This window comes from Notamacropus eugenii, chromosome 1 (genome assembly GCF_028372415.1).
Source record: "Notamacropus eugenii isolate mMacEug1 chromosome 1, mMacEug1.pri_v2, whole genome shotgun sequence".
NCBI classification, from domain to species: Eukaryota; Metazoa; Chordata; class Mammalia; order Diprotodontia; family Macropodidae; genus Notamacropus; species Notamacropus eugenii.
In genome coordinates, this window is record NC_092872.1 from 136,557,218 (window position 1) to 136,576,718 (window position 19,501).

The window sequence follows — 19,501 nt, forward strand, 5'->3', positions numbered from 1 at the left end:
TCAGCAATAAAATAACCCACAACAATTCCAAAGGACTCATGATGAAAAATGCTACCCACCTCCAGAAAAAAAATTGGTGGAGTCTGAATGAAGATCAAAGTATGTTATTTTTCACTTTCATGTTTTTTCTTGGTCTTTGTTTTCTTTAACAACATGACTAATACGGAAATACATATTGTATGATTGAACACATATAACCTATATAAAATTGCTTACTGTTTCAAGGAGAGGGGAAAAGGGAGGGAAGGAAAGAGGAAAAGAATTTGGAACTCAAATTTTAAAAAAATGAATTTTAAACATTATTTTTACATGTAATTGTAAAAAAAGAAAATATTATTCAAAAACTTTAAATAAAATACACAGAAAAAAGCAGAAGCAGAAAGTCAGACACAAACAAGGAAGTCAATTTTGTTATTATCATCTGTTATTACCAGGTTAAATTTAATACTTTAAAGAAACTATGTAACAGAAATTCACAGTTTTATATGCTAGCAATCCTTGTTTGCTATTCTTTCTATATTTAAATATTCATGTTGGTTAATATTTCCCAAGTTCATAATAAAAAATTAAAAAGTTTTAAAAAGAGAGTGCAAGTTAATGAAGCAGCTTCATAGACACACTCAGCTTGTGTTACAGGTTCCCCACCCCACCCCCCAAAAAAATAGTTTGTTTTGATTTGCTTGACCAGGAGAGTTAACCTTTTGCTAATAATCAAATGAGTCTTTAAAAAAAAGTTTTGTAAAAAGCAAGTTGTTTTTTCCAAATTCAGCTATTAATTTGTCTTGTTCAGAAGTCAATCAGTACAGTTAAAGGAATTTGTACAGGTAGTGACCCCTTCACATTGATTTGGAAAGAGCACTCGATTTAGAGTCAAAAGACACAGGTTCATAACCTGGCTCATCCACTTACTACTAAGTGACTTTAGACAAGTCACCTCCTAACCTTGAACTCAAGTGCCCTGATCTACAAAATGAAGAGATCGGATTAGATAACCTATAAGTTCCCTTGAAGCTTTTAAATCTATGATCCTGTGATCCTATGAGTTAGAAAATAAATAAATGAAGTTGAATCCCATCAAATGATCACTTATTTTACTCATTCATTTAAAATAGCCAGCTATTAGATCACATTTAATTAATTTAGATTTCTTTTCTAACCAGTTTGTGTATAACCATTTTAGACCTTTGGGGCAAGTGACATGCAGACATGCATTAACAATGATACTGGTGAAGAGACTTTAGTCTAGGCCATCTTTATGGGATTGATACTTTAGCTGTTTGGGATACTTCAAGTGTTGTTTTACTGGGAAGTTGATGAAATGACTAGATCCCTTCCAGCCCTAAAAAGTCCAGTCCCTTCCAGTCCAAAAAAGGTCTATGATTCTACATGTCAGACTACCTGATAGGATAAACTCCATCATCGTTGTATTACAGATAGGAAATTGCAGGTAACAATACTGATTATAACAATTATACATCTGTGCAGGGTGGGTTCGATGCTGTTATGGGGTCAGCACCCCAAAGTCCCACTAAAGCCAAACAGAGTGCAGCCCCATATATTTCCTACATAAACCAGTGCAAGGTTAAGCAAAATCTTTAGACACAGCCTCAACAAAGTTTGGAGCTGACATCAAGATCCCAATGGTGCAGATGATGGTGAAAACTGAAAAAGCCATCAGACATAGGCGATCCACCACACAGGCTGCAAACTTCCACTCATTGCAAACAGCTTCTTCCTCATCCTGGTCACGGAATCGGTTGGCAATATAGCGGACTTCCTCCAAGATCTTGGCCAGGTCTGGGTCCCCCTCAGAGGTGTGCCCACTGTGGAGGAGATTCTCTTCCTCAGTGGGAGAACAAGTCATCCTCCCACAGATGACCCCAGAGTCACTAGCAGGCATGCAGTGCGTCCCCTCCAGCCCACGGAAGCCAATATAGAGCATGTTTCCATTGCTGGTTGGTTGCCCTGACATGGCATTGAGCTCCACACTGGTCAGGCTACACCGGTGCTGCTTGTGCTGGCAGGCAGGGCGGACCTTGTCCTCTCCTGGTCGTTTCATCCTCAGAAACCAGGCACACCAATTCAGAAGGATAATTCTGGTCTAGAAAAGATATTCAGAGTGCATTAGGATCCAAGCCCTTTATGCTTGCTGGGAATGAAGCAAAAACAACCTGAACTTGAAAGGCAGACTGATTGAAACAAATCTGTCGATATTTGTTCCCAAGTGAAATTTGCTGGAATATAATGGAGGAAAAAATGAGTGTGCTTCCCAAGTCAAACAGACATTTCATTAATTCTAGAGGAAAACAGAATCTAATCTCTCCTATGCCCTATTGATTTTATATACTTGATCGGGGATGACAGGCCACAACTGCTGAGCTGGTTGAGAGACATGAATGAAAATCAACATATAACATTAGCTTTGATGCAACAATTTTTCTGAGAAAACCAGTAGTCTAGCAAAGAGCTGGTGCAAGCTGTCTTAAAGAAGATATCTGGCTGAAGGAACACATAGGATGTGATATTTCTGAAATGAAACTGAGGACGTTTAATCTCAGTACAGGTTTATTAGACAGAGGCAGTGTGATCTAGTGAATAGTGAGCTGGCCTCAAAGTCAGAAAAACCTGAGTTCAAGTCCCTACTTCCAACATCCTTGGCTGTGTGTCCCACATCATCAGTGCTCTGGACAGCTTTCTGACATTATAAGTTGCAGAGAAGATGCTGACCTGCCCTGGTAAAAACAATTTCTCACCTGGGAGTTTCTTATACAAATGAAACCAGAGGCATAGTACCTATCCCTGTTCTATATACAGAGCACTATTAGATTAACTATGACCTGGTCCCTCAGCCTATGGTAGAATTCCATATGTAGTGGGAGAAAGCTGAAGTTACTTAGCTCAAATGAGATAATATATGTAAGAGGCATTTATTCTGCGCATAAGATCATAGATCTAGGTAGCTGAAAGGGCCATCAGAGATCATCTAGTCCAACCTTTTCCATTTACAAGTGAGGAGATGAAGGCCCTTAGCGGTTAAGTGACTTGCTCAAAGTCACATGGAAAATTAGTATCAGAAGTGAGACTTGAAGCCACATCCTCTGACTCCAGAGTATTTGGAGCTCTTGGTGAGGGGAATCCTTCCACCAATTCAGACTGACATTTGTTTTACAACTTAAAGTCTTAGAGAGTGGTCTAGGGCACTGAGAGGTGGAATTTTTATTCAGGATCACACAAACAATACGTATTAGAAGCAGAGGAGGAACCCACATCTTACTGCCTGTGGAGCCAGGTCACTTAATTTCTGAGTACTGTACACTAGTTGTGTCAAACTCAGATACAAATAGATAGAAACAAAAAAATTGTATGTAAGGACCCCTGTGGGCCACAAATCAACTTTAAAAACCACATAGGTATATATTTCTTTTTTAATAACACATCAGCACATTAAAGTTGAGTAGGAACTATATTTTAATCTGGTTTGGAATCACATTTGGGAGTGTTATGGCAGCGTGCATGACACCTCTCCTGGAGACAATTCATATCATTACATAAACTGCAGACAAGGTGCCAACCTGCAGCAGTAAAGGGAATTTTCTTAACCAGGCATTCCCTATTACATTGAAGGAAGGATCCCAAACAATGAATAATCTAGATAATTTAGCTTTAAAGATATTCTCATCTAAGTTATCTAATTTACTGAGAGAAAAGGGATATTTTCAAACAGTTATCAAATAACCATTTGGGTTGTCCATTTTACTTTGTGGGCATAGACAAAGCTTTATTCAGGAACTGAATAACTTTGTTTCCCATCTGAGCTACAGCTAGGAAGATGTGAATCCTGGATATGCAGCACATTTCACCACTGGCAATTACTTTTATGACATCTTATCAAAGATAGTTTTAATAAATAGATCTCAAGAAGAGCAAAGATAATAGAGACAGAAGGAAAGAAGAGAAGAGGGAGGAAAGGAGACAGAAAGGAAAAGGAAGAGAGGGAGGAAAGGAAGGAAAGGAAGGAAACGGGCAAAGAAAAACTCTAGATTGATTTCATCCTGGGCAAACCTTTAATCTTCAACTTATCAACTTTCATTTTCTCGTTTTATAGCAATCACAGAGAAAGGGCAAGAATGCTCAGATGTTTCCATTCAAAATCAGCTTCCTAAATCTACCAAAATCAGATTTCAAAAGTTAATCCAAATATTTCTCTTTCATATTCATAATCCAAATGTCATTGTCCAATGCTACATTTATAGTAAAATTTCCCTTAAGCTCAGCCAGTTTGTTAGGATTTCAGAATGCTTACTTAAGAGTAGATTTTGGTCTTGAAATAGTCTTCCAACAATATTATCAAATCAGATGACTTAGTCCTCCTTAGTTTTTCTACAATGGTGGGTAGAAGGGGTATTTTCATATTTCATAATTCACTTCCACATAGAGAGAAATAATGAAGATTGCCGCTGAGCAAAACTCTGCATTTCTGATTCACCAGTTAGTCAAAAAACAGATCTGAATGATCTGTGAGTGAAAATGGGTCAGTCTTTTTAAGACAGGTGATCTATTCCAAAGTGAAGAGGAGAACCTATCTCTGAGAACAGTCATGAATTAATGTATGGAGGCATATTCTCCAAAGGTTGATGGATTTTTGATTCATAGTTTTATTAGGGAGAGGCAGAGAATTCCTGGTCTGGAAACTCTCTCAACCAATAAAGATCACTACCATACATCTGTAACATCATCTCTAAGAGTTGCCCAAAGCCACCCAGATGTTCAGTGATTTACTCATGGTCACATAGCTCGTGTGTGTCTAAGTCAGATGTTGCACCCATATCTTTCTGACTCCAAAGCCAGCCCTTTACCCACTCTGCCAGGCTGCTGCTAGGTTGCTGTGGAAGTTTTTTTTAAAAAATGCTATGTATTCCTCTGGGATTTCTCCAGGTAGTAGAGTAGATGGTTCATACCTCAAGAATGTATGTATTTATTTTCCTTTTCTCTCTCCTATTATAATATAAGCTCCATGAGGACAGGAACTGTTTTTACCTTTCTTTTGTATCTCCAGATCTTAGTAATGTTTACTAACTGCCTCCCAGAAAGCTCTTAGTCATTATTTTGGCCATGCTAACGCCTGAGCAAAGACACTCCTGTGTGTACATAGCAATTCACCTGGCACCAGAAAAAAGTATACCCTGAGCACCTGATGGAGTGTGGAGGAGTGTTTCCTTCTCCTTCCTGCTTGGACTTCGTACACTCCCTGAAATGGGGGACAGTCAATCTTCAAAGGATTCAAACAGCTAATTTTATTTTGAATTCCATGAACTAGCTCGCTGGCTCTCAAAGCTGAAGCATCTTAACAGGCGAGGTTATTCTCCTGACACTTATCAAACGCTGCTTATGCTCGCTAGTGTTGGTTTACTGGGTTATAGTCTAGCTTCTTTCCGTGCAAATGTCACATAATATGATAGCATCCCACAATAGCATCTTCAAATAACAGATCACTGCAACTGTTCCCTGGGATGCTATTATTTTTCCAATAAGAAAATAAACAGAACTGGGCTCCAGCTAAAGCAACAGACCTTTGTCTCTGAGTTTAGTGTTTCAGCTGCAGTTCACTATAGTTTCAACATGTACTTGTGCCTGGATGTGAACAATAAACATAAGCTATAAATTAATGTTTTTCTGGACAGCCTTATTGAGTTGGTAAAATATAGATGAGATAGATCCTATGTCCTAGTGCCCTCATCCCATCATTTTCACATGAATTGTGTGTATATGGACCTACTGATATAATGGTTTGTGGAAACAGCCCTGAATTTGGGAGTCAGAAGACCTCGGTTTGAATGTTACTTCTGCTATTACTATCTGTATGACTTTGGACAAGTCTCTTCCCCTCTTTTGGCTTCCATTTCCTCACTTGAAAGGTGAGAAATCCAACCTCAGGTCCCTTTAAGCTGTAAAACCTATGATGTTTTTTATTAAGTATTTCATACAGTGTGGGAGATCCGGGGGTGGGGAAGCCAACAAAGTGTGAGATGCTTAAAATTCTTCTTAGGGAACCTCCAAAACTCACATACAAAAAAATAATTAGAGAATTAGGTAACGTGCTACAAAAAGGAGCTGTACCTTCATCGGCATCTTGAACTCCCAGTGTAGAAATTACTTTTACTGAAGCAGATCACCATCTGCTGTAATTTAGTAAATTTCTAAGGAGTTCTAAATCTCTTGGGCACACAGCAGCTCAGTGACATGCCCAGAGTCCACTAGGAAGTGTCAGAGGTAGGATAGATCTCAGGTCTTCCTGATTCAGTACTTGACTCAATCTATTATGCCAAATAGCCTCTAGCAAATATCTTGTGAAGTTCTCACATCTTTAATACAGACAATAATAATGACATACAATGGAAGTTCAAAGATGTCAGTTGGAAGTATTTATGGGACTTTGAGAAAGATACACGGATAGAATGAGGTAGATGAGGCAGATGAGAGCACTTTAGGAGCATAGGATATAAAGCAAGGTTCTTCACCTTTTCTGTATTCTGGACCCCTTTAGCTGTTAGTTGAATCCTATGGATCCCTTCTCAAAATAATGTTTTTAAAAGTATAAATTAAAATACAAAGAAAATCAGGTTATTGAAATTTGTTGTTATCCAGTTGCTTCTCAGTCATGTCTCACTCTTTGTGACCCCATTTGGGTCAAAGATATTGGAGTGCTTTACAATGTCCTTCTCTAGTTCATTTTACAAATAAGAAAATAGAGGTTAAAAGGGTTAAGTGACTTGTCCAGGATCACACAGCTAGTAAGTGTCTGAGGCAAGATTTGAGCTCAGGAACATGAGTCTTCTTGACTCCAAGCCCAGCACTCATTGAAATACAGTTATCAAAATATTTTTTAGAAAGTTCGCAGTCCCTAGGATAACAACTCCTGATCTAGAGCTAGAATGAACCTCAGAGGCCATCTAGTCTAATCCTCTCTACTTACAAATGAGGAAACTGAGGCTCAGAAATGTTAAGTGACTTGCATAAAGTCACCCAGAAAAGAAACATCTGAAGTGGAATCTGAAACCAATTCCCCTGATTCTAGAAGCCATGAATCATGGCAGAGAAGTAGCAATGAACATGACACATTTCCAGGGAAGTGAGATTAGTCCAAATAGAGTAGGTTAGGGTAGAGTCAAATACATCTTTGCAAATTGAGAGAGAGAGAGAGAGAGAGAGAGAGATACAGAGAGAGATGGATGGATAGATTGGATGGATGGATGGATGGATGGATGGATGGATGGATGGATGGATGGATGAATAAATGAATAGGCAAATAAATAGATAAATGAATGAATGAATGAAATAATAATAACTTGTCAGGACAACAGGCTCCTTGTACTTGCTCCTGGTCTCAGGCAGGCATGGGGAATGCATGTTCCCCACTTCATCAGGCTGGTCTTCTTGTTCATTCTCATCTAAATGCAAAGGCACATGTAAACGGAATGTGGAGGGCACTAAGGGGCACAGGGTGATTAAAGTAGAGTGGCACCATTAACCTCTGGAGGAAGACAATAGTGGCACAAACTACATTATAGGACTTAGACAGGAAATGAAACCCCAATTGAGAAAATTTGGTTAATAAGGCTTTTGGAGTTCAGGACCAGTACTAAGACATAAGATCCTAGGGGTGATTAAGGTCCTCCCTGTGATGTCTGATGCCATAGCAGTTTCTATAACCTCATTAAAACCTGCTCACCAAGCTTAGCATAAAATATTTTGTTCTGCAATTAAAATATGGAGCATTTCCATTTGCTAGGAAAGAAAGGGGCATTGCTGACACACATGGGCAAGAAAAATGGAAAAGCAAATGTGGACTCTACCCTAAAAATCACATACGTTTAATTAAAGTATGGCTCAAACTACAACCAGTTTTTAGAATTTTTAAAAAGAGATTGATTTAAAAAAAAACTAGGCAGGATGGAGCAAGGGAAGGAATCAGCCTTATCAGGCAGCAAACATGTTTATGTGGGCTGTGCTTTCACAAGGCAAGCACTAGCCTTTTGTTTTCAGGTGTCACTAGAAGGATTCTGGGGCCCTAAAATCAGCCCAAGGGATCTTGCAACTGCCTTTAGGTTCCTAGGGGTAGGAGGACTTTACTCTGAATCACAGCTGCTTCCAACACAGTCACCTCTATTCCAGGGCAATCTCAGAGTTTTAGCTCAGAGTCAAGGAGAGATGAAGGAACAGTAGGGTCTAGCAATATAGTGAGTTAGATCATGTGTAGGCACCAGAGAAAGAACGAAGAAATAATGAGTTATTGAAGATGGGGACAGGGATTGGATTTTGAGAGTCATTCCAATCAATCAATAAGCATTTATTATTAAATACTTACTGTGTGCTAATGCTAGGTTAGGTGTTATAGATATACAAATAGATACACGCACACACACGCACGCACACACACGTAGTGGATATCTCCTGAGGGAGCTTACAATCTAAGTCAGGGAAGACAAGATATACAAAAATATATATATATGAGAAAAGTTGATTCTGAGAGAAAAGGCACTAGTAGCTAGGGGCAACAATCAGAAAAGGCTTCATGTAGATAGTGGCACTTGATCTAAGCCTCAAAGAAAACTAAAGATTCTAAGAGGCAGGGGTTAGGAAAGAGTGCTTTCCAGGCATGGGGAATCACCAGAGCAAAGTCACAGAGATGGGAAATCAAGCGTAATGTATAAAGAAGACCAATTTGATTTGATTGTAATATGCATAAAGTAGGGGTAAGAGTGGTTTGCAATATGTCTAGGAAGATAGGAAAGGGAAAGGTTATAAGGTTATAAGAAGTTTATAGAGGTAATAGGGAGCCATTAGAGCTTAATGAGTAGGGGAGTGACCAAATTACCACTAGGTAGACTTGGAATAACTGAATGTTGAGTTCTTCTAAGGAAAACAAGACAGTTCACATATCCTCCCAACCCACCTCTCCCATTCCGTAGGTTTCAAGAGACTAAAAAGCAATTTTATAAGGACTGGCCTGAAGTAAAAGCCCTGAAGTAACCTTTGAAAGTGTATTGGAACCCCCAAGAATATGACCAAATCAACCCAAATTGCTGACTTTTTCCCAGACAGGGAGCACTGTCCAGAGCTTCCATGAGGAAGTTGTACTATATAAGGTCTTGCTATTAATATAATGAGGTAGGTTTCTTTCTTAATAGTAGAACTTAGATATCCAAATTCAAGTTGTCTCCTTATTCAAAATGTTCAAAGTTCATCTTGTTTACAATGATCAGAGTAGTCATCTTGGGAGGCCATACACTTACTCTACTGAGTTTGCTACTGTTTGACAAAGTTTTTCAATTCCTGTTATGGAAAGCTTATAACATATTTGGGGGAATGCTTCATAGGTGGCAAATCTCCAAGCCATTAGAATAGATTTGATTTTTGGAAACACCAAATGTCATTAAGTGCCAGGTAAGTGATCAAATTGAACAATGTCATTTCACTGCTTTGGTTAAAATAAAAATAAAAGCCAACTACAAGGTATGACTATGGAGTCATGAGGCTGTCTTACTTGTGTGGCTGTAATCCTATGCTGGCCCCAAAGAACTCTCCAAAACAGAACTCCCTGAAACATGTTTTGATGTTCTGGGCAATGATAACATTGTTAGAATAGTATAATATAGCATTTGAATCTAGAAGGGACCTTAAAGTTCATGTAATTCAGCCTTCTCATTTTGTAAATGACAAATCCAAGACCCAGACAGGTTCAGCAACTTGCCCAAGGTCACAGCACAAGTTAGTGGCAGAGCTGGGACTCTTTATTATGACCTCCTGATTCCAAGATTTAAGCTCCCTTTGAGGTCCCCATTTACCAGGGGAAAGGGAGTCTCCTAACAAAATTTGGATGGCCTCTTGTTGTACAAAAGATGCTTCTTCCAATACAAATTTGACAAAATGGCTATGGAGGACCCTTCCAACTCTGAAATTCTCTAATTCTGAGTAAGAGCCTATGTGATATTTATTGTACTTTACCTGGACTTGGATACTGAAAATGCACCGGGAGTGGGGGAGCAAAGAGGAATAAAGACATGCAAACGGGTGAGCAGACAGTCTGGCTGATCCACTGTTAGCCATAGGATACCACTAGACCCTATTATTCCCTCCATCTGTCTTTCTATATTTCTCTCTGGCTCTGAGCTAAAACTCTGAGATAGTCTTGGGGTAGAGGTAGCTGTCGCTGAAGCAGCCATGATTCAGAGTAGAGTCCTTCCATCCCTAGGAATCTCAAGGCAGTTGCAAGATCCACTGGGATGATTTTAGGGCCCCAGAACCTTTCTGGTGACACTTGCAAAACAGTTTGAGAACAAAAGGCTAGTCTTTGCCTTGTTCCTAAGGAGACAAAAAAAAAAAAAAAAAAGAAAGGTTTCATATACACCAAAATACTTAGAGTAGAACTTTTTGTAGTAAAAAAAAGCATTGAAAACCAAATAGACGTCCATCAGTTGGAAAATGGCTAAATATCTCATGGTACATGAATACAAAAGAAGATCGCTGTATTGTAAACAATGGTAAACATGAACATAGAGAAGCAAACCCTTATCACCTCTTGTGGGGAGTATCACAATAGCCTCCTAAATGTTCTCTGTGCCTCACATCTAACACCTCTCCAATCATCCTTCACACAGCTGCCAAAGGGCTACTTCTAAAATCCAGGGGTGACCATGTCATTCTCCTACCCAATATAAATTTCAGTGGCTCCCTGCAGCAACTCAGATCAAATATAAGGACTTTTCTTTAGTTTTTAATGTCCTTCAAAACCTCTTACTCTACTTCTCCAACCTTATTGTATTTATTACAGCCCCTTTTTTGAGCAGTCTATGGTGCAGCCAAGACCTTCTTAGTTTGTTGCTGTTTCTCACAGGAGACATTCCATTCCTGCTCCTTTGTACTAACTGCCTTCCATGCCTGGAATGAATTCCCATACTTAGAATTCCTTTGTTTCATTCAAAACTGTATTCAGGTGACATCTATCTAAGAGCGTCTTACTCTGGGGTCTGTGAACTTTATTTTTCTAATACTTTGATAACTACATTTCAATATAACTGGTTTCCTTGGTGATCCTTTGTGTTTTATTTTATGCATTTAAAAATATTATTCTGAGAAGGAGTGCACAGGTGTGCCAAAGGGGTCCATGAACCAGAAAAGTTTATCTCTGCCCTCTGCTCCACATGGAGCCTTTTCTACTGCCCCCAGCTGCTAATGCCTCCCTGAAATTCACCTTGCATTTATTTTGTCTTTGTCTTGTAAATACTTATGTTTCCAGGTTTCTCCCTTAAGAGAATGTAATCTCCTTGAGGACACAGTTTTTGTAACCCCAGTGCCTAGCATACAGTAAGTACTTAATAAATGCGTGTTGATTGATCAGTTGATTGGAAACATATCAACAGGCACAAAAATGAAGTGAGGAGAACCAGGAAAATCAATGTATACAACAATGCAAAAGGAAAGAAAAGTAAAAACTGAACACTAATTATAATGACAAAGCTTGGCTCCTAAGAATAGATAGAAGACTGTATCTCCCTTCCTTGTTTACAGCAATGGGGGACTATGGGTGTTGAATACAGTAAATACCAGCAGATTTAGCAACTGTGTTTTTTTGTTTTGTTGAAATGCCTTCTCCCTTTCTTTTTCCTCTTTGTTATAAAGCTCTCAGAGTGGGACCGTGTGCAGGAATATATTAGGAAGAAAGGGGAGGTAAAAACAAGTGATAGCAACAAAAACGTTTAAGGATGGTCAGTGCCAGATTTGAGCATTCACAGAAGCAATCCTTTAGACAGATAGGTAGTGATAATGTTTAATATAAAATTTTGGAATAATATCTTTGTTCTCTCTGAAGCAAACTCAGAGAATGCCTCTTCCTATGCCAGCAAAAGCCAGCCAAAGCTGACTCTGCACTCCTTGGGAGACCTTTAACCTATGACATATCTTGAATAATGGGACTTTCCTTTGTATCTTATTATCTATAGACACATACTATGTTATGGCATATTAATGGTAAAGAAAAAATAGGCATCCTGGGTTTCTATTGAACATTGTTTGCCCTTTCCTGTGTCAGTTACCTGTTTGGGGCAGGAAGCCTGCCACTTACTAGTGATGGGATTTCCTTCCTTCCTTACCACCTGAGACATATGTTTACCCAGCTTGGAATCTCAACATTTGACTGACATTGCTTTGTTAATTGTCTTGTCTTACTGAATTTATGATTTGCTTAATTAGGAGAGTTTCCTTCTCATGGCAAAATGTACTTAAGACAGATGTTTTCTGTACTAGGTAGTCAGAGTCACCTCTGACTCCATAGTGTTATGTAACTGTTTTCTTTATGGGGAATTGATTAATTAATTAAATCATAAAATGTATGCATTTAGCCTGTTGCCTTTTCTTCAACAAGTTTTCAGGTCAACAGTAGGAATTTTGAACTTAGTCTAATAGCAAAATAGTCCAAAACATGGAGGATGGCCTGTGGGGAAGAAGGATAAGAAAATAATTGGGTATTGAGGGTGGAAGAGTGAAGAATGCAGCGCTCCAACCTAAAGCAATATCCTTTGAGGAAGAAGCAGACAGGTCACAGTCCTGCTTTGTTCAGCTATATATTGATTGTATCACTAGGCCCAGGCATATAGCTTTCCCCCCGTAAAAATGTAATCTTTAGAACAACAGTCCTTCAAATACAGACATTCTGGTCTATTTCTAGCTTTTTATAAAACTCTTCATAATCAGAGCTTATATAACTAAATCAAGTGCAGAAATATAGGTAGGGACTTGTAAACAGAAATAAATGTGATTCTGGAAGTGCTCATATGCTACCAATATTTTTTAAGGAGCAATCTGTCCCTGAATCCAGGTTTTAAGGGTCCCGACTTACCCACTTTGGCATTTTCCCTCCATCAGGATCATGGTGATGATACTGCAAAACGATGACCGTCACCACAACAGAAAACCCAACAATGATCATTGTGCTGGCAAAATACTGAGCTGCAGAGAAAACAGAGCCACTTAGCCATAGAAAGGCATCATCATTCTTCAGGGAGGATCTGTACCAACAGTAAGAGAGCAGGCCTGAGCTGCACTGTTCCCATTTGCTGCAAGTTGTCCCAATTAGTTGGAAGAAGAGTTCTGAGGAGCAATGACCTTCCTAAGTGCTACGCCACTGGTAGATAGGAGATGACACAGCCCCTGGCATTTGTCTATACAGAGGCTAGCCCTGCTCATAGAGCCTAGTTAGTCAGACACCCGCAGAGAAAATAGATCTAATGAATGAAAAGAACATTGGACTTGGCATCCGAGCTGGTGTCAAATCCCTCTCTACTACTCATTAACTATATGCCTTCTGGCAAGTCACTTAACCTTTCTGAAACTGAATTTCCTCATCTATTAAAATGGGAATCACAGTTTTTGAACTAAGAATTCTTTACATCAGACTACAAATACTACCTCATTAGATTCTCATAACAAGCCTATGATTATCATCCTCATTTATAGATAAGAAAACTAAGGCTAAATGATTTGCTCAGGGTCACACGGGTGGTGTCTAAGGGCCAGGACTTTCTGACTCCAAGTCCAGCACTCTGTCCGCCACTCCACCTACTTACCTTCAGTGTTCTCATGTGTAAAATGGGGATGGTAATTGTATCTATGTCACAGGGTTCCGAAGAGGAACAACTCAGATAACATACATTAAAGCATTTTACAAACCTCAGAGCACTATATTAAGGCTATCATTGTTACTATTAATTACTATTATTAGCTACCTCAGTATCGATGCAATCAACTGAAATGTGAATTTATACCACTATAAGCTTTTCTTATTTATCATTATTATTACCACTATTATTGCATAATTTGAGAATCTCCTTGGGGATATGAATAGTACTTGGTAGATATCAGCCTGGCAACGATTACAGAATGCAAATACTTGAAATACAGAAGTGAGAAGACTGGGAAGTGAATGCAATGGAAGGAATATAAAAGAACAAAACCTATTGTGCAACATTACAGTGTAGAGCAGTGGAAGGGGAGCAGAATGGGAAGTGAGCATGGTGATATACGGGGAGCCACTCCTGATGTTCAGTTTCCTCATCTATAAAATAATAAGAGGGCTGGACTAAATAACCTCTAAAGTTCCTTCCAGATCTAAATCTAAAATTCAAGTTACACAAATTTGAGTCTATAACCAAATATCCCACTCCTTCTAGAGTTATTTGACAGCAAGATAGCACAGTGGATAGAGCACTAGGTCTGGAGTCAACAAGAATCATCTTCCTGAGTTCAAATCTGACCTCATGCACTTCCTAGCCATACGACCCTGGGCAAGTCATTTAACCTTATTTGCCTCAGTTCCTCCTCTGTAAAATGAGCTGGAAAAGGAACTGACAAACCACTCCAGTAACTCTGCCAAGAAAACCCCAAACAGGGCTCTCTAAAAAAAGAGAAAGAAAAGACCAAAGGAAGGGAAATTGTTTCAATATGAACATGAGAGAACAAGGGACTGAATGATAGTGGGTGATCTACAGTACTGATATTGGGAGACTGGAGAAATGTGAAGAATTTATAGACTTTTCTAGGTTCCTTTAGGCCAAGTTCTTCTTCATAACATTTTTATATTTTTATAGATTTTATATTTTCCAGTACTTGTAACAGTGCTATGCATTTAATTAGGCGCTTAATAAATGTTTGTTGATTTTTTAAAAACGAACATTGAAAGGAGTTAGTGTCACTGTATTCCAGGCCCAGAGGAGATGCTTGGAATGACTGAAAGAGGAAGCTAAGTTTAGGGGACAGTTCAGGTGGAGGTGTCCAGGAATCAGATAGAGATGTCGGGAGATCAGAGCCTGGAAATATAGATTTGAGGGACTTGCCAAAAAAAAAGAGGCAAACATTACCCAGATAAGAATGAGAGGATGGATGGATTATGGCTTCCAAGAAGAAAATGTAGAAAAAATAAAATCAGGAACCTAATGCTTGAGTCCTGAGAAGCACTCACATTTAGGGAAAAAAATAGGAAGTGGTATTGGACACAAAGAATGGGACATGACTGAAAAATGTCAGAAAAACAATCTAAAGTTAAAGTCTATTAAGAAATCAGGTTTTAAAAAACCCTGCAGGACTAACCCTATAAAAGGAACAAATTTCAACTTATAGTTTTATTATATCTTTTTCTCCATGTCTATAAAGTATACAGGAAAACACAAAGGATCTGTGCCTTCATCAGCTTCAGTGACTCTCGCAACTATGATTTAGCAGAGAAGTCCAAGGAGCTTCCTGGGGCACACAGAAATGAAGTGGTTTGCCCAAAGTCACATAGCTAACAAGTATCAGAGAGCAGGAGACTCTGTTTCTCTTGAGTCCAAACCCAGGACTCCAGTCACTATGAGGCATTGCCTTCCCTGTTCATAAAGTGGAATCTTTATGATTTAATCTTTAATCTCTTATTAGCTGGGATATACTGGATAATGGAGAATCTCACCTCTCTGGATATCCCTCACCAGCCTCTTGCATTTCTTGCCTTACCTATCAATGGCACTGAATCAGACGTCGCAGGCATGATTTCTGCCACGAGCAGCATGAAGACAGTGAGAGAGAGTAAAACCGTTATTCCTAGAACAAAACAAACAGTGCAGAATTAGGGAAAGATGGAGGGAAGTTTTGACAAGAACTGAAGACATCATCTTTCATTTAAAATACCTGCTCCCATGACACATGTTATCGATGTGATCCTAGTCAAGTCACCTACCATCTCTGAGCTTCATATTCCTCACCTATAAAAAATGAAAATGATAAAATCTGCATTCCCTACGCCTTGAGGTTACTGTGAGGGTATTGCTTTTGAAACCTTAAATTGCTATAGGAAAAACAATTCAACCTATTTATTTTCCTTCTTTATTTACTTCACTGGGAATCTCTCCAATATTCTTCCTTGTTATATGGCCATAAAGATCCTCCACTATTTGAAAACAAACTGGCAAGTGACTTACAACTGGACTCAACTCTCCAAAGAGACTAAATCACTCCCTGGAAGCAAGTTATATCCTCTGGGGACACAGTTACTCTTTCAGGCCTGGAGAGGATAATATAAAAGTGTTGTTGCTGCTATGCTGGAATGTTAGAATTTAAATTTATAGCTCCAAGACATCCCAAGTCTAGAAAAATCCCTTTAACACAAAAAGTCAATATAAAGAAAATTTTATTATGACCAAGACATTTTGATGCCCCAGCTAATGACCCATGGAAAGAGTGTTCTGTTGATCTGATTAAACCTAATCTAGACAACTATTTTCTGCTATCTTGTGATTTTAACAAACTTGCTTTATGCTAGAAATTATTTTTTTATGTGCCATGAACACCTTTGATAGTCCAGTGGAGCTGATGGACTCCTCAGGACAATGCTTTTAAATGCATAGAATAAAATAAACAGGATTATAAAGGAAATTTATTATATTGGAATGTGGTTAGCAAAATATTTATTTTTTTAAAATTCATAGACCTCTGTCAATCAATAAACATTTATTAAGCACTTACTATGTGCCAGGCACTATGCTGGAAATACTATGAAAGGCAAAAAGTCTCTTCCTGGTAGTGTACAGTTTCATACAGGAAACAACATGCAAACAACACCGTATAAATAAACTATACAAAGGTGAAATTGGAAATAATCAATGGAGGAAAGGCATTAGAATTGAGGGGAATGACAGAAGGCTTCCTGGAGAAGGTAGGATTTTAATTGAGACTTGAAGGAAGCCAGGGAAGTCAGGAGGCAAAGATAAGGAAAGAGAACATTCCAGGCATGGGGGATGGCCAAAAAAATGCTTGGAGTAAGGAGATGGAGTGTCCCCTGTTCTATTCGAATGACTTGCATTCAAGTCCTTTGCTCTGCTTCCCAGGGAAGGTTGGCCATGTCAATGACACTTTTTCGGCTTCAGTTTCTTCACTTGCAAAATAAGGAGTTGGAATAATTTATTTATTTGTGTGTTTTCTTCCTGCTCTCAAGTCTCTGATTCTACCAAATTATTATTTTCAAGAACTGATCATTTGCAGGTGTGGAAGGAAAAAAAGGGAGAACTCATCACAATTCTTTCAGTTCTGGCTGGATGGCCAGAAAGCACAACTCCTTTTACCCATCTCCTCAAATATCTCCCTCCAGCTCATTAGAAAAACTCGCCTAAGGTTGAAAAACACCCTCCAAAAATAACAATAATCCTTCAATACTTTAGAGCCTGTGATTTTGTCAGTGTGGTTCCTCATTCGATCCATACAGATTGCAACCCTGTGTACTTTAGCAGACAGCAAATTGCTCTAGCCAAGAAATGAATCTCCCTGTGGCTCACATAGAGATGAACCTGTCTGAATTAAGGAAGGCTGGTCCTGGGCCACGCTCAAAGTCTCTCCAGACTAGTAGGATCTGTTAAAGCTTTTCTTCTCTAACATTGCCCCCAAGAATTCAGGATTACTTTTGCACAAAGAGGCCTTTGAGAAGGATCGTAGCATTGCTTTTCGTCTGAAACTGTGATTTTATTGGTGGAGAGAACTCCCAGTGAAGAAATTTCCTCTCCCAGTGAAGATGAGCCCCTTTTCTGAACCTATAGTCTTAGAAAGTTGAATGGGAGCCCTGAAAAGTTAAGCACCCTTGCCCAGGGGGACAAAGTCAATACTAGTTTTTTGTTGGTGGTGATGAGGTTGCTTAGACATTTCAAGCAGTATTCAGACTCCAGTTTATGATTCTGAGACACATTCTTTCTATATGTGATAGAATAAAATAGAATAAAAATAAATATTTTAAAACCAACTAATCAACCATCCCAGGAGCATGTACAAGATAAAGTACAGGTCTGTCTCTATAGAATAAATGGTAATTTGCTATGAAAAAGCTTTCTCCTCTTTGTCTTACAACGATCAAAGCACTTCTAACTTCTTAATTCTTTCATTCTTTCTTTTCTGATTGCCACATAGTGAAGAAAAGGACATTTAATAGGCTATAAACAATTAATTTACTTATTTAATCAATAAGTATTTATTATTATAGGCCAGGGGCTGTGCTAAGGATAAAACCAAATCAAAAACATACAAACAAAAAAGCTATCCCTACCCTCAAGAAGCTATGATTCTATTAGGAGGTAGGGGTTAGGAAGGAGGTCAAGAAGGACCACATGTTATACTGATCAATAAAGAAAAAATGAATTTAAAGTAATTGGGAAGAGCATGCTAGCAACTGGGTGGATGTAGGAAATGATACTTGGACTGATCCTTGAAAGAAACTAGGAGTTCTAAAAAGTGGAAGTGAGGAAGAAGAGGATTTCAGGCATGGGGGACAGCTGATAGAAACAAAGCCAAGGAGATAGAAGACGGAAGATGATCTATGAGAAACGTCATTGGGAGGCCAGTATCATCTAGCCTAAGGAACACTGAAACAGGACACAAAGTCAAAAGCACCATTACTTCTCTACCTCTTCTCTCAATGTTCAGCATCTCCTGGGGTGTTTATTTCCATTCTAGTGTGGCCCTGGAGAAGGAGTGTAGAGCAGGATCATATCTTTAGCCATCCAGTGATGCCTGATGAGTGTCTCATGGTTCTCTGGCAGATATAGCATCTGTCCTAAATCAGAATCCTTCATTATGGCAGGAAGCAAAGAGAGTAATGGGCCCCTCAGACCACAAGACTATCTACTGTGGCAGGTATGTGATAATCAATTAGCACAATAGCATTTGGGGTTATTTTTATGGTTCAAATAGTGAGCTCTCTCTTAATTTAGACAAAGTAGTATGCTGCCTCTTTTCTGACCAGCAGGAGTCCTACATGGATGATAAAACAATCATCCTTTCCTTGATAGTATTTCCCTGGGTTGTAAATTCCCCCTTCCAATCTATTCATGGTATTTACCAAGTGAGATTTTCTCTCCGGAGTCCGCAGGAAGCAAAAACACTAATAGGGCGAGTGCAGATATCAGCACGCACGGGATGAGAAGATTAAGGCCGTAATAAAGCGTCCTGCGTCTCATGGTCACGGTGAATGTTACATCTGGGTATGGTTCTTTACAGCAATCATAAAATCTCTCATTCCTCTTTCCAGGAATTTCTAGGTGGAAAAGAAGAAAAAATAATAAATTACTAAAATCCTTTTGTGTTATCTCTAACACCTGATCTTATTTTTTAAGGTCTCATTCTTGAGAAAAAGTATGTATTTCTAATACTATTTTCTCCCTTCTAGGCACATTTTAAAAATCTAGAAATAAAAACAAGAGCAACAGATCGGTAGAGTCAAAAAAAAATCATTTTTCTGGGGTCCTACTGCCCTAATCCAAACTTCATTAAGTACACTTTGCTCTTTGTACTCCATCTTAAATTTTAGTGCCCTTAAATTCATAGACGCACACCATCACCCACATTTATAAACTGTTGCTCTCATTCCCATTAACAATCCCCTGTATCTTTTCTAAGTTGGAGAGTTGCTTTTTGACGAGAAAAAAATTGCAAATGA

At 38.8% G+C, this 19,501-nt stretch overlaps 1 protein-coding gene across 2 annotated transcripts in view; it reads right to left on the bottom strand.

The window, feature by feature from the left end:
* Positions 1–365: 365 nt before the first annotated feature.
* CHRNA7 (cholinergic receptor nicotinic alpha 7 subunit) overlaps positions 366–19,501 on the bottom strand; it is a 163,522-nt gene continuing 144,386 nt past the window's right edge. For both annotated transcript variants that reach the window (XM_072615591.1, XM_072615588.1), the window contains 4 exons: positions 18,905–19,099; positions 15,541–15,627; positions 12,896–13,005; positions 366–2,101 (listed from right to left, as the gene is read on the bottom strand). In XM_072615591.1, the coding sequence (XP_072471692.1) occupies positions 1,583–2,101; positions 12,896–13,005; positions 15,541–15,627; positions 18,905–19,099 (911 nt within the window). In that variant the 3' untranslated portion in view covers positions 366–1,582. The remainder of the gene's footprint in view (positions 2,102–12,895; positions 13,006–15,540; positions 15,628–18,904; positions 19,100–19,501) is intronic.